This window comes from Microtus oregoni, unplaced genomic scaffold (genome assembly GCF_018167655.1).
Source record: "Microtus oregoni isolate MIOR12 unplaced genomic scaffold, Mior012 000035F_ref0000213, whole genome shotgun sequence".
In the NCBI taxonomy this organism is placed as follows: domain Eukaryota; kingdom Metazoa; phylum Chordata; class Mammalia; order Rodentia; family Cricetidae; genus Microtus; species Microtus oregoni.
The window spans coordinates 21156183-21170026 of NW_024543094.1; the positions used below are offsets into that span (position 1 = coordinate 21156183).

Consider the following 13844-nt stretch of genomic DNA (forward strand, 5'->3'; position numbering starts at 1 on the left):
TCATTTGCATCACTTAAAAGTGGACATTATTTTGTCAATGTATATTTATTGTCTGAAGGAGTTCTCTGCTCCACAAACAGATTGCCAGTAACTTCATTTGATTATTTAAATGAATGGTTGTTTTTAATCAATTAAGTTGAGTAATTATCAAATAACTTTTACAACTGTTTATTAGATAGAACTGATGTACAATAAAACACCCACGTCTTAATTCCGTATCAATATGATGATCATCTCTCTTACCACCCACCCTGATAAGGGACATTTCCATCACCCCAGAAAGTTTCAAGGGGATGCTTTCTTGGGTATCCACACCCTGACCTATGATACAAAGGCAACCACTTCTACTATGGGGTTCTTATTCTTCTATGGCTGGAAAATGGAGCTGAAACTCTTGTTTGCTGTTAGTGCTAGAAACCATAGGCATCTCTGCTGCCTGCATGTGCTGAGTGAGTTCTAGTCCTGTCTGATGTGGGACAATGAAAGAAGACTCTTTCTTGAGTCTTGAACCCTTGGCAATTTGAGGGTGATTATAATTAGCCCGAACATAGACTCAAACAGGCAGGACCCTGGAGTCGGGAGAGGCAGAGGCCATAGCGGATGCTGCTTTACTACTTTACTGGCTCGTTTCCCCTGGCTTGCTCAGCCTGCGTTCTTTTTTTTTTTTTTTTTTGGTTTTTCGAGACAGGGTTTCTCTGTGGCTTTGGAGCCTGTCCTGGAACTAGCTCTGTAGACCAGGCTGGTCTCGAACTCACAGAGATCTGCCTGCCTCTGCCTCCCGAGTGCTGGGATTAAAGGCGTACGCCACCATTGCCCCGCCTGCTTTCTTATAGAAAGCAGAACCACCTGCCCAGAGATAGGCTCTCCCCCACTGATCACTAATTGAGAAAATGCCTTACAATTGGTTCTCATGGAGACGTTTCTTCAACTGAGGCTCCTTCCTCTCAGGTGACTCCAGCCTGTGTCAAATTGACACACAAAACCAGCCAGTACAGCCCCCCCCCATCAGTTCGTTTTTAATGTCTGTCCCCCAGTGAGAGGTGAGGGGGGAGGCTGTGAGGTAAGTCTAGCTGGCAGAAGTAGATCAATAGGGCTAGACCTTGGAAGATTACAGCCTTATCATGATTTGAACATCAGTTTCAGCTTCTCGGTCCACCACAATGACAACAGCCTCTGACAAGTTCTTGTCCCCATGCTCTGAGCTGCTCCTTCATTAACTACTCCGACATAATGGACCGAGACCATGAGCCAAGGTAAATCTTCCCCTCCCCTAAGGATCCTGACAGGCATTATTGTCACAGTGATGCAAAGAGAGCCACTGCACCTTCCAAAGGACACTGAGAAATGTACGCGGAGGTCTCCGTACTCTGCAAACGTGGGTGCCAGCATGAAGCACAGGTTAATCATAGGCCTAAGCTGTACAACAGCAAGACGGGCAGCCACCAAGGTGGTTAGCTTAACCTGGTTAGCTTAACCAACACATCCATGTCTTTGACTAACTCTAACTACTGTCCATGTTCATTGATAGCTGAAGTCAGAGCTCTGTTTGGGGCTGTGGCTTTACATATTTGGGGGCCAGCTCTTTGATGAGGGTCACGTAGTCATTTTTTTCTGCACAGGCCTTGCACTCCTCCCCCCAGCTGTGCAGGATCTGCTTCAGTTCTGCAACTCTCATCTTCCATAGGTCCACCGATGCCAAGTCCAGTTTCTTCTCTAAATGTAAGAAAGGACGCACGATTGAACAACAAAACAAAAATCTCATGAAGCTCTTAGAAGGGCATATGGTGCTCACTTCATTCTCCTTCATTCACATTCAGGCTGATGTGGGAGTGTCATATATCAATCTGTTGATTTCATTGGTTAAGTAATAAACAAACTACTTGGGCTCATAGCTTAGAACATAGGTGGGTGGAGTAAATAGAACAGAATGCTGGGAGGAAGAGGAAGTGAGGTAAGACGCCTCAGACAGAGACGGAAAGCTCTGCTCTCTGGAGAAGAGACACCATGCTCCCCTCGCCAGGCCAGATGTACGCCATGAAGCTCCGACCCAGGATAGACATAGGCTAGAATCTTCCCGGTAAGCGCACCTAGGGGCGCTACACAGATGATTAGAAATGGGCTAAATTAATATGTGAGAATTAGCCTAGAAGAGGCTAGATAGAAATGGGCCAAGCAGTGTTTAAAAGAATACAGTTTCCGTGTAATTATTTCGGGTAAAGCTAGCCGTGGGGGCGGCCGGGTGCCAGGGATGCAGCCCACCGCTCCTATTACAACAAGAGGCAATTTCCTTTTCTGTGGGAATCAAGGTAGACCCAATGAACATGCAAATCACCAGTCAATCCTCTTGGGTTCTACTGCTCCCAATCATAGACCAATGATATTCAGGAACGGAAATACTGAATCTATGTTGAGCATATACAGAGATTTTTCTTGTCATAATCCCCTAAACATGACAGTATAACAACTATTTGCTGGCTGGCAAGATAGCTTAGTGGGTGAAGGCACTTGCTACCAAGCCCAAAGACCTAAGTTCAATCCCCAGGGATCCACACAGTGGAAAGAGGGAACTGACTCCACAGATTGACCTTCACATGTATGTTATTTCACATGTGCATTTATCTCTCTAGATAGATAGATAGAGAGATCGATAGATAGACAGACAGACAGGATTGCAAACACACACAAACACACAAAATATGAAAAGGAAAACTACTTACATAACATTTGCATTGTACGATGTGGCAGAATTCCGTGCAAATGCTATGCCATTTTATATTAAGAACTTGAACTCCTGAGGTTGTCCCTTCTATGAACATGTTTTGTATAGACTCAGGGCTTCCTGCCTCTACCCTACTTCTTTAAAGTCAATTAGAAGGGATGCTTACCCATAATACCTGCCCTGGAAGTCGGGGCCTATGCTTGGCAAACTAAGAACGAGGTTATCTTTGGTATCTTTCAACCTTAAACCTGTTTCATGTTTGCTGTGTAGCTATGGGACATGTGTACAATTCACAGCTGTGGTGGGAAATGAGACTAAATGAGATCTGGATGCTAATTAGTTAGATCACTTACAATAATACAGTGTGTGTGTGTGTGTGTGTGTGTGTGTGTGTGTGTGTGACAGAAAACAACAACTTATGCAAAAAGAAAGCGTATCTCTCAGTGGGATTTCAGGTGTTAAGGATATCTGAGGGAAAAAATTTTAAAGTTTTTGATGGAGGAAGTTCATTGGTTAAATAAAAAGAAACTCCTTGGCCCTCATTGGTTAGAAGATAGGTGGGAGGAGTAAACAGAACAGAATGCTGGGAGGAAGAGGAAGTGAGCTCAGACTCCACAGCTCTCCTCTCGGGAGCAGACGCCTCAGAGAGATGCCATGCTCCCAGCTCCCAGGCAGATGCATGCGATGAAGCTCCAACCCAGGATGGACATAGGCTAGAATCTTCCCGGTAAGCGCACCTAGGGGCGCTACACAGATGATTAGAAATGGGCTAAATTAATATGTGAGAATTAGCCTAGAAGAGGCTAGATAGAAATGGGCCAAGCAGTGATTAAATGAATACAGTTTGTGTGTTGTTATTTCAGGCATAAGCTAGCCGAGCAGGCGGCTGGGGTGTTGGGGACGCAGCCTGGCCGCTCATGTTACTTCAAGTTTTAATCACACTGACTCCCTCTATGTAACAGGCTGGCCCAGATACAATCTTTCAGTATAAGAATAGATTTAACCATGTGAAATTTATAAGGCCAAGGATAGAGTTTTAAATAGGACAGCACCTTCCTTCCCAGGCTGTGTATTTTAGGCACCTCTGGTGAGCTATGTCATCATGCAAAACCTGATTGGATGGGAGTAGCCCAGTTCCTAAAAGTGAAAGCTGACTGAAGGATGAACACGCCTAGGATAAAAATGTCGTCCCATTGCAACTTCAAGGCCCTACTGCCACTGAACAGAGGACTCATGTCTTCCTGGTCCACTGAGCAGGGCTCCGCTATTCATCTTCAGAAATATTCCATACACACATGACTGACATCACCTTAGTAAACTAGGAACTTGAACTTTGGGCTGGCAGTTCCAACATAATGCCGATTATCCTTTAGTATCCAGTATTTGTTATAAGGTTATTATTAGTTCATTTATTTCCTTTTTTTAATAGGAGCTCAGCTGACACAAAAACACCATTCACCAGCTCATCAACCTGCCTGTGAGTGGAGAATCCCTTCCCTCTAACGCTGGCTTTGACATAGCATGGCCCAGTGTTTCAAAGCTTGACGACACATGGAACGTATTGGGAAAGACGGTTGCGTCTCTTCGTACCGTACTTCAGCTCACAAATCTGGCTGTCCATCTTCTTCAGCCTCTCACAGATCTTCACTACGGGCACGTGCACACTCATGGGACGTGTGACTTCACCGAGGATCTTGGTGGCTGCGTCTTTGGTGGCTCCTAGATAATAGCACTGAAAAGAGAATGAGAGGCCATCCAGGGCTGATGAGATTTGGACGGTAAAGGTGCCTGCTGCCAAGACTGACAACCTTAGTTTGATCCCTGAAACCCTCCTGGTAAAGAGAGAGAACTGCCCCCTTCAAGTTATCCTCTGACCTCTGTATGCATGCCACACACATGCGTACAAAATAAATAAATGAAATGTGACTTGAAAGACTTAGTGTTCCTGGCGATGAATAAAAGCAAGAAAAACAGTATAAAGAAGGAAGAACGAGGTGGGGCCGTGATGGCTCACACCTTTTGTTTCAGCACTCAGGAGGAAGAGGCAAGTAGATCTCTGTGAGTTCGAGGCCAGCCTGGTCTACAAAGTGAGTTCCAGAACAGCTAGGGTTTTACTCTGTCTTGAAAAACAACAACAACAAAATAAAAAATAAAAAAAAGAAAGAAAAGAAGAAAAAGGGGGTGGAGAGAATGAGGGATTAGACTTGTTTTCATAGTCCAGCTACTAAATTTTAACCCTGGCTAACTGAGGCACCCAAAGACAGTGACTCCAGCCTTGTCATCAGGCTAATTAGATTCACCTGATAATTTCTGTGATGGCAAGAGACTGGGGTTTGCTCTGCCAAATGCTGCTCTCACCCCTCCAAAGAGATTAACTTATTACTTCTCACAGTGATCCTGAGAAGTGAGTGCTATTGTTATTCCCATGTTGTATCAAAGACAGCAAAGATCACCCAGCCCAAAAGTAGAAAAGACAGAATTAGCTAGTCCAGCATTTTAGGTGTCCCATACATCATCACGTCTTTAACTTTCATTGCACTGCCTTTCCAGTTACCTGACTTAAAATTTTACATAGAAGAATATAAATTTAGGCAGTGGTGATGCATACTTTAACCCGAGCATGCGGGAGGCAAAGGCAGAAGCAGGTGAATCTCTGAGCTCAAGGCGAACCTGGTCTACAGAGCAAATTCCAGGACAGCCAGGGTTACATAGAGAAACCATGTCTCAAAAAACAGGCATATGTATGTATGTATGTATGTATGTATGTATAACTGGAGGCATGGCTCAATATTTAAGAGTTCATACTGCTCTTCCTTAAGACCTAAGTTGGGCTCCCAACATCTACCCACATCCGGCAGCTCACAATATCCTGTATCTTTGGCGGAAGGGGATCCAGCACCCTCTTTTGGCCTCTGCAGGCACCTGCATTCACACGTGCACAAAACCCTACACAGAATCACACACATATGCATAATTAAAAATAAAAAATCTTTGCTTGTGTTTATACATATGTAAAGGCTGGTGGCACAAATAAGTGACAAGAGTTTGGCAATGTGTCAGTCAGTGGTACACATTAACATGGCTACTTTAGGCAAAAAAGAACTGGTCTGGTAGCTGAGGTATAGCTCAATGGTAAAACATACAAGATGGGAAAAAATGATTTCATCTAAAATTGCCTTTATTTTTACAGAAATATTGAAATAATGCATACATTAAATTCGGGAAATACAATCTAAAAAAGAAAATATAAAAGCCTTATTCATTACATGTGAATAATACTGAGATGATTTATGGGTTTGACTATGTGTCTTGGTAACAAATGCAAAAGCCTTATAATACTAAATTCTCATCAGAAACTATTTTACAATTTGGTTTAAGAAAATGTAAAATTGCTTGCCTGTGATTTACTTAGAAAGGAAAACTGGATTGCTCTCAAGAATCCATTATGAATGCAAAAAAAAAGAAATAAAAGGAAAAGGACATGACTGTTCCCAGGTGTTTGGAGGAGAAAGAAGGTTTACTATAGGTAAAAGAGAGAGCATAGTCAGAGACAGAGACATCTGGGAGAGTGCAGAGTGGACATGACCCTGAGCCATGTGAGGAGAGGGGGGAGGGCACGAGAGAGGGGAGAGAGAAAGAGAGAACAGCTAGGAGGCCCCAAAGAGAATGGGTAAGCAAAATGGCAGGAATATATAGGGAAGAGCCTCTGGGGTAGGGCAGCCCAACCCCTGGGCTGGGAAAGTTTAGGCTAGAGGGTGGAGTATGCCAGCCAGGAGGACCCTGTAATGGCTAGGGACTAAGGGATGCTGGGAGTACCTGGTGGTCAAGTCCACTTTGATTTGTTAAATAGGTACCTCAGCTATTTGTCCCAGGGCTTGAGACCTAACACACAGGACCGTGTTTCCCATAAGCTTGTTTTCTGCTTGCCGTCTACAATGAGTATGTTTGAAGCTGGCCCAGAAGTAGGAAGACACCAACTCCAAGTGGAAAAGGAAACTATTGGTAATTTGGCTTTTATTTATTTACTTATTTGTTTGTTTGTTTTTGAAGCACACCGGAAAAGTGAAATTTACCATACCAGGCGGTTTTCTTTTCCTTTGGCATCCAAGCAAAAGGTGATCAACTCTTTCTCTATGGTGTCCACAGAAAAGTCTATTCCTCTGGTTAGCAAGGAGTTGTAGAATCGGTTTAAGAATTCTTTACATACTAGAAGGAAGAGAGACTTAGGTCTGTTACACAGTTCTACCTCTACCACATCTATGACTGTGACCCACCCACCAAGTGAGAAAAATACAGTTATGATCCAGGACTGGAGAGGTGGCTGAGCAATTGAGAGCGCTTGCGGCTCTTACAGAGGACCCAGGTTCAGGACCTGGCACCTACAGTAAAACCATGTGTAACTTCAGTTCTAAGGATCTGATGCCCTCTTTTGGCCTCCATGGGCGCCAGGCACACATCTGGTACTAATGCATACATTTAGGCAAACACTAATAAGCATAAAATAAGATAAACTGTAAAATATATAGGTATGGCTCAGTGTGTTGTGACCATGGATTCAAACCCTAAACATTATTTGGGGGTCTGTTACTAAAGCCATGAATGCAGTAGACAGAATCCACTACAAACACTAAAAGATGAGAGAGATAAGACACTAAAAGATAACTTTTGTATAGGATGTGGTCTTGAGATAACTTTGCTTCAGGCATAGAGAAAATTTTGAATAACTATACTATAATACCTCAAATGAAGCTACTTAGCATGCATATGTATTTATGTCCCACCACCATGAATCTGGGATTGGTGCAATCCTAAACTGATGTTTGAAAACCATACTTTCAGTAGAGCAAGAGTTTGTAGCACGAATAATAAAAACCCAGACAAGCCGGGCAGTGGTGGCGCACGCCTTTATTCCTAGCCCTCCGGAGGTAGAGGAAGGCGGATCTCTGTGAGTTCCAGGCCAGCCTGGTCTACAAGAGCTAGTTCCAGGACAAGCTCCAAAGCTACAGAGAAACCCTGCCTTGAAAAACCAAACCAAAACAAAACAAAAAATTCAGAGACAGATATTGGGGTTCAACTTGAAGATCAGAAAAGCAAAGCAGTCAGCCACTGGCTTTTACCTCTATCTCAGACTGAAATGGCGATCCTGCCTCCAGGAATCTCAGAATGAGAGACTGAGTCCGAGACCTATCTACTCCCATATTATATTTCTCTCTGGTGCTAGGATTAAAGGCATGCACCACGACCACCTAGCTTCCATGGCTAACTAATGTGACTGGATTATTGGTGAATACTACCATATTATGCCATCCTGAGGGTCAAACCCAGAATTTCATGCATGCTAGGCAAGTGTTCTACCAACTGAGCAATATCCACAGTCCATCGCTTAGATCTTGTAATACACTATTTCTTTTTTTTTTCCCCACTGGTATCTAATCTGCTGATCATTGGTCTCATCAATTTTTTAAAGATTTATTTATTTATTATGTATATAGTATTCTGTCTGCATGTATGCCTGTAGGCCAGAAGAGGGTACTAGGTCTCATGACAAGAGGGTTGTGAACTACCATATGGTTGCTGGGAATTGAACTCAGGACCTCTAAAAGAACAGCTAGTGCTCTTAACCTCTGAGCCATCTCTCCAGCCCTGGTCTCATCAATTTTATTTGCAGAAGTTTAATTGACTCTTTTCCAAAAGCGTCCTGTTCTATATTATAAAATAAACATATAAATCAATTTAGTAATTTATAATAACCAAACCTGAAATCTTTTCAAGCAGACTGCTTCTGTCTCTGATCTCAACTGGCCATAACCTATGATACCTTCCTTCCCCATCCTGAATGAGAATGTGATTGGGAAGTCACTCACAGTACCCAGTCAGCTTCACAATCATCAGGCTAAACCCCACTTTCTACAGTGTACCATACTGCAAAACTGCGATGCCTGGCAGATTAGGTGTACTGAATGCAGCTTGGCTTCTATCTTCAATATATGATGGGGATGTAACTTCATTGTAAGTTAGCTTATATCATCAATATATGATGGGGATGTAACTTCATTGTACGTTAGCTTATATCTTCAATATATGATGGGGATGTAACTTCATTGTAAGTTAGCTTATATCTTCAATATATGATGGGAATGTAACTTCATCATAAGTTAGTTTATATCTTCAATATATGATGGGAATGTAACTTCATTGTAAGTTAGCTTATATCTTCAATATATGATGGGGATGTAACTTCATTGTAAGTTAAAAACTTACACGAACACACACGTACATACACGCAAACACACACGTACATACGCGCATATACACACGCATAAACACATTTTGTATTGATTCTGTTGCTCTGAAGAATTCTGACTAACGCGTAATTCAAGTAGATACAGCAGGGAAGCCTTTTGGTACAGTGATGAATCTCTTAATGATGGAGATGTGCGACTAGGTGACTTTATTGTGGGAACATCAAAGAGAGTACTTAAGAAATCTATATGCTATAGACTGCTACACATCTAGTTCACAGTGTACAGCTCATTGTTCCCAGGCCACATGATTGGCAGGTAAGGCCAGTCTTTTAGCATTAAAACACTACACTGTCATCTATAAAGTTTATGCTTAAGAACCATGCAGTTGAATTACAAGAAAAAAATACACACACAAAATCTTACAATGTTTTGTTGAATTTTATACAGTTCAACAATTTTTTTTTAAAGATCTATCCTCTATTTGGGGAACATCATCCTCTTTTTTTTATATTTATTTATTTATTATGGATTCAATATTCTGTCATTGTGTATGCCTGCAGGCCAGAAGAGGGCACCAGACCTCATTACAGATGAGTTGTGAGCCACCATGTGGTTGCCAGGAATTGAACTCAGGACCTTTGGAAGAGCAGGCAATGCTCTTAACCACTGAGCCATCTCTCCAGCTCCCAGTTCAACAATTTTATGTTGAACTATATTCATAGCTATCCTGGACCCTGTGCAGCCAGCAGCCACAAGAGGATCAAGCCTGTGTATAGAACATGCTATCATACTTAGTGCTGTAAGCAAGTTTCACTCCATTTTAGATACATAAACATAAAAAAGGTACAGTGAAAATGGAATATTAATTATCAGAGCTGGAACAATGGCTCAGTGGTTAAGAGAATACTTGTTGCTCCTCCAGAGGACCCAAGTTCATTCCCAGCACCCACGTCAGGTAGCTCACATCAGCCTGAAACTCTAGTTTCAGGAGATCACACACCCTCTTCTCGCCTCTGGAAGCTTATGAACACATGTATCATATGTATCAGAGACACATATATAAAGAAAAACAAACCTCCAGAAAAGACAGCCTTAAAATAAAATGGTATGCCTACATGTGACTCTTACTATGAATGGAGCCTGTAGAGCTAGAAGCTGTGCTGGGGGAGCCAGAAAGGGGAGACTCACTATGAAGGTCAAGAGTATATTAGTTCACACTGAGGTCGACACTGTAGGCACTGAACATGTATTAGTTCACACTGAAGTTGACACTGAAGGCACTGAACATGTATTAGTTCACACTGAGGTCGACACAAATAGTCACTTAAACATGTATTAGTTCACACCGAGGTAAACACGACAGTCACTGAACACTTAGGCTACATGAAAATTTTGGAAAAAAATAGTTTTCTTTCTTTCATGATAGATGAACCAGAGCTTACAATGTTTTCCACCATATAAACCGTCTTTAATTAAAAAAAAACTATTTGACTGTTTTGTTACGACACTTAGCTTGAAATACAAACATTGCACTATATCTTCTTTCTTTAAGTTCTTAATTTATTTCTTACTTTTTAAACTTGTCTACTAAAAACTAAGAAACAAAAATATGCATTAGCCTAAGCCCAGAATCAACACAAACAAATGATTAAAAACAGGTGATTCAACATCATTGAGTGATAGAACATTTTCATAATTTCATAGAACCACCTTAACATACATGACCCATTGTTGGCTAAAATGTTGAAGTGCAGAACATCACTATAAATCTGAGAACTGGGATATGATCTAGGATGGTACATAAATGTGTAATCCATCGTATTCAAGCAATATTCAGAAGATGAGATCACAGGGAAAAGGGAGATGGAGAAAGTATAGGCCTGGGTATCATCTTCATGAAACACCAACATTTTGAAGTTGAGAATATAAGACAGAATCAGAAGAGCACTCTTTGGAACATCCAGGAAGGCAGAACAAGAGAAAGGAGCAGTGGTCTGCCTAGAGGCAAATGATAAAAACACATCTAAATGATTAACAACGTTATGAGTCACTGACAGAGTGAAAAATGTCTCCTGACATATCAACCTAATTATCAAGCATGTTAAGTCTGCGAAGAAGAGGACAGCTGCTGCCGTGATCTTGCTGTGAGTGAGCAGGAATTCATCAAAGTCTCTAAGCAACGTCTCATCTTGTCTTCCTACAAGAGAGATCCAGTCTTGCAAAGTCTCCTATCTTTGCCCCAGCCTATCCTCATAGGATTTCTCAACCTCAGCTGTCATTCTGACCAGCATCGTTTATCCAATGAGAGAAAGACAGACATTTGGCTCACCAAAACATGCACGAAATCACCGCACATTTCTATCCTTTTGTTCAATAATCTGACTATTGTGTGGCATAATGGATCCTGAAAACCATGGCATGAGTGACATCATCTAGAGACACCTAGAAAAGTACACAGTTGCATGGCAGAGAATGAAATTTTTGAATCTTCTGAGGAACATACTAGATATGTGGGAAAAGCAAGTAGGAGCCACTACCTGGAGGTGATGTGGGAGTGTCATATATCAATCTGTTGATTTCATTGGTTAAGCAATAAAGAAACTGCTTGGTCCTCATAGGTTAAAACATAGGTGAGAGGAGTAAACAGAACAGAATGCTGGGAGAAAGAAGCTGAGTCAGGAGTCTCCATGATTCTCCCACTCCAGACAGACACAGGTTAAGATCATTCCTGGTAAGCCAGCTCTGGGCTACACAGATTAATAGAAATGGATTAGATCAATATGTAAGAGCTAGCCAAAAAGAGGCTGGAACAGGCTGGGCCAGGCAGTGTTTAAAATAATACAGTTTCCGTGTAGTTATTTCGGGTAAAGCTAGCCATGGGGGCGGCCGGGTGCTGGGGACACAGCCCCGCCGCTCCTATTTCAACATGGAAGAAACTGGGAAACCACTGAAAGACTTTTTTAAACCAAGGAGCAATGTGACCCGAACAATGTGTGGGTCCGAGAGCGAGTCTGGGGCCTCTGAGGAAGTAAGCAGGTCCTCTGTGGGTTCGGGCACACCCGAGCCTGGGACCTCCGAGTTAGTAGACAGCTTGATTTTGCAGGAAAATGGATGGAGCTAGAAAACATTATTTTGAGTTAGGTAACCCAGACACAGAAAGACAATTATCACATGTACTCAGTCATAGGTGGGTTTTTTAAAAAAAGATTTATTCATTTATTATGTACAGAGTGTTCAGCCTCCATGCCTGCAGGCCAGAAGAGGGCACCAGATTTCATTATAGATGGTTGTGAGCCACCATGTGGTTGCTGGGACTTGAACTCAGGACCTCCTGAAGAGCAGTCCATGCTCTTAGCCTCTGAGCCATCGCTCCAGCCCTCATAGGTGGTTTTTAAACATAAAGCAAAGAAAGCCAGCCTACAAACGACAATCCCAGAGAACTTAAACAACAATGTGGACACTAAGAGAGACTTACATAGATCTAATCTACATGGAAAGTAGAAAGTAGAAAAAGACAAGATCTCCTGAGTAAATTGGGACCATGGGGACCTTGGGGGAGGACTGAAGGGGGGAGGGGAGAGGCATTGAGGGGAGTAGAGAAAAATGTAGAGCTCAATAAATATCAATAAAAATATATTTTTTAAAAAAGGAAAACAAAGAAACCTTGTCTCGAAAAACCAAAAAAAAAAAAAAAGGAAAACAGTGGAAGTCTGTAGAAAGGCAGAGAACCCAGCGTAAGGTAGAGTTGACAGACAAGCCATTGTTTGACAGAAAGAAGAAAAAAAGAAATATAGAACAAGCCAGCCAATTCTGTTGACCTGCTGATAGAAAGCTGAACTTCAGTTAAGATTATTTATAGTAAGACTACACACTCAACCACTCATTCAGTGTGAAGCTTGTGAGTCTACATTTCCTGTTTAGTGCATCCACTCTCAAGATCAGAAGATACACATTTGAATTATTTTAATATTTAATAAAAGAAGAATGTCGTCCCAAAGGAAGGGACTATCGAAACTTTCATTTGGCTACTGTTAACAGTTCTTTAAAAAGGATGCTGTTTTTGTAAAACCTAAGCAGTACAACACCCTCAAAGTCAGGGGGTTGGTGGAATAGACAAAGGTGTTCTGATCGCCAAGTCCATAGAAGGAAAAGGTTGTCTATTTTATCTTTCTCTTCTCAAGGAATTATTGTGCTCCTTTGTAAAGCAACTTCTGTCTAGAAAGTTCTCACCAGACTTAACTGTGTCTTTGATTTCAACAACCCTGGCAATATTGTCATGTTTTATTTTCCTTCTGAAAGGGACAAATTAATTCGAACCTCAAAACATGTCTTAGGCACAGGGAGACAAGTCTCCTTGGTTAGGAGCAACAGAATTGAGTTAGAAGCAAGATCATTTGCACAAAACTCAACAGGAATCCTAAATCACTCCTTTTCCTGCGCCAACTTAATGACAGCAAAAGCAGCACGTGTTCTCAAGTGTCACCGAGTCAAGCTTTTGCTCAGGCTGCGAAAGGCGGGGTGGGGAGGTAAATTATTGACTGAGCTGCATTTCTCGGGTGAGATGTTATTTACAGCCTGGCCAGGGAGAAGCTGCTGGGCTGAGCGTGGTGTCGCCGCCATGCAAGCAGGTCACACACCGCTCACCTTCACAATCAGGCTCCGGCCGCACACCGGCCTCCAGGCCCTGCACCAGCACCAGGTTCGAGATCCAAAGCCCGGCGCAAAAGGTCACTAGGGCAGCCGGGCTGGTGCACCGCGTGCACCACATGCTGAGCCTAGGACCGGGCTCTGCCTTTGCCTCGGCACTACTGTCGCAAGCTCTGGAAGCGGGGAGGTGGCAGGAAACAAGTGACGTAATTACGCCAAGAGTTCCCATTGGC

General features: G+C 42.4%; 1 protein-coding gene across 1 annotated transcript; it reads right to left on the minus strand.

Moving 5' to 3' along the window:
* Positions 1-810: 810 nt before the first annotated feature.
* Cdnf (cerebral dopamine neurotrophic factor) lies at positions 811-13796 on the minus strand. Its single transcript, XM_041630880.1, has 4 exons — positions 13609-13796; positions 6798-6925; positions 4310-4451; positions 811-1713 (listed from the first exon to the last, which is right to left on the minus strand). The coding sequence occupies exons 1-4, from the start codon at positions 13730-13732 to the stop codon at positions 1535-1537; spliced, it is 573 nt and encodes a 190-aa protein (XP_041486814.1). The 5' UTR covers positions 13733-13796; the 3' UTR covers positions 811-1534.
* Between the last annotated feature and the right edge of the window lie 48 nt (positions 13797-13844).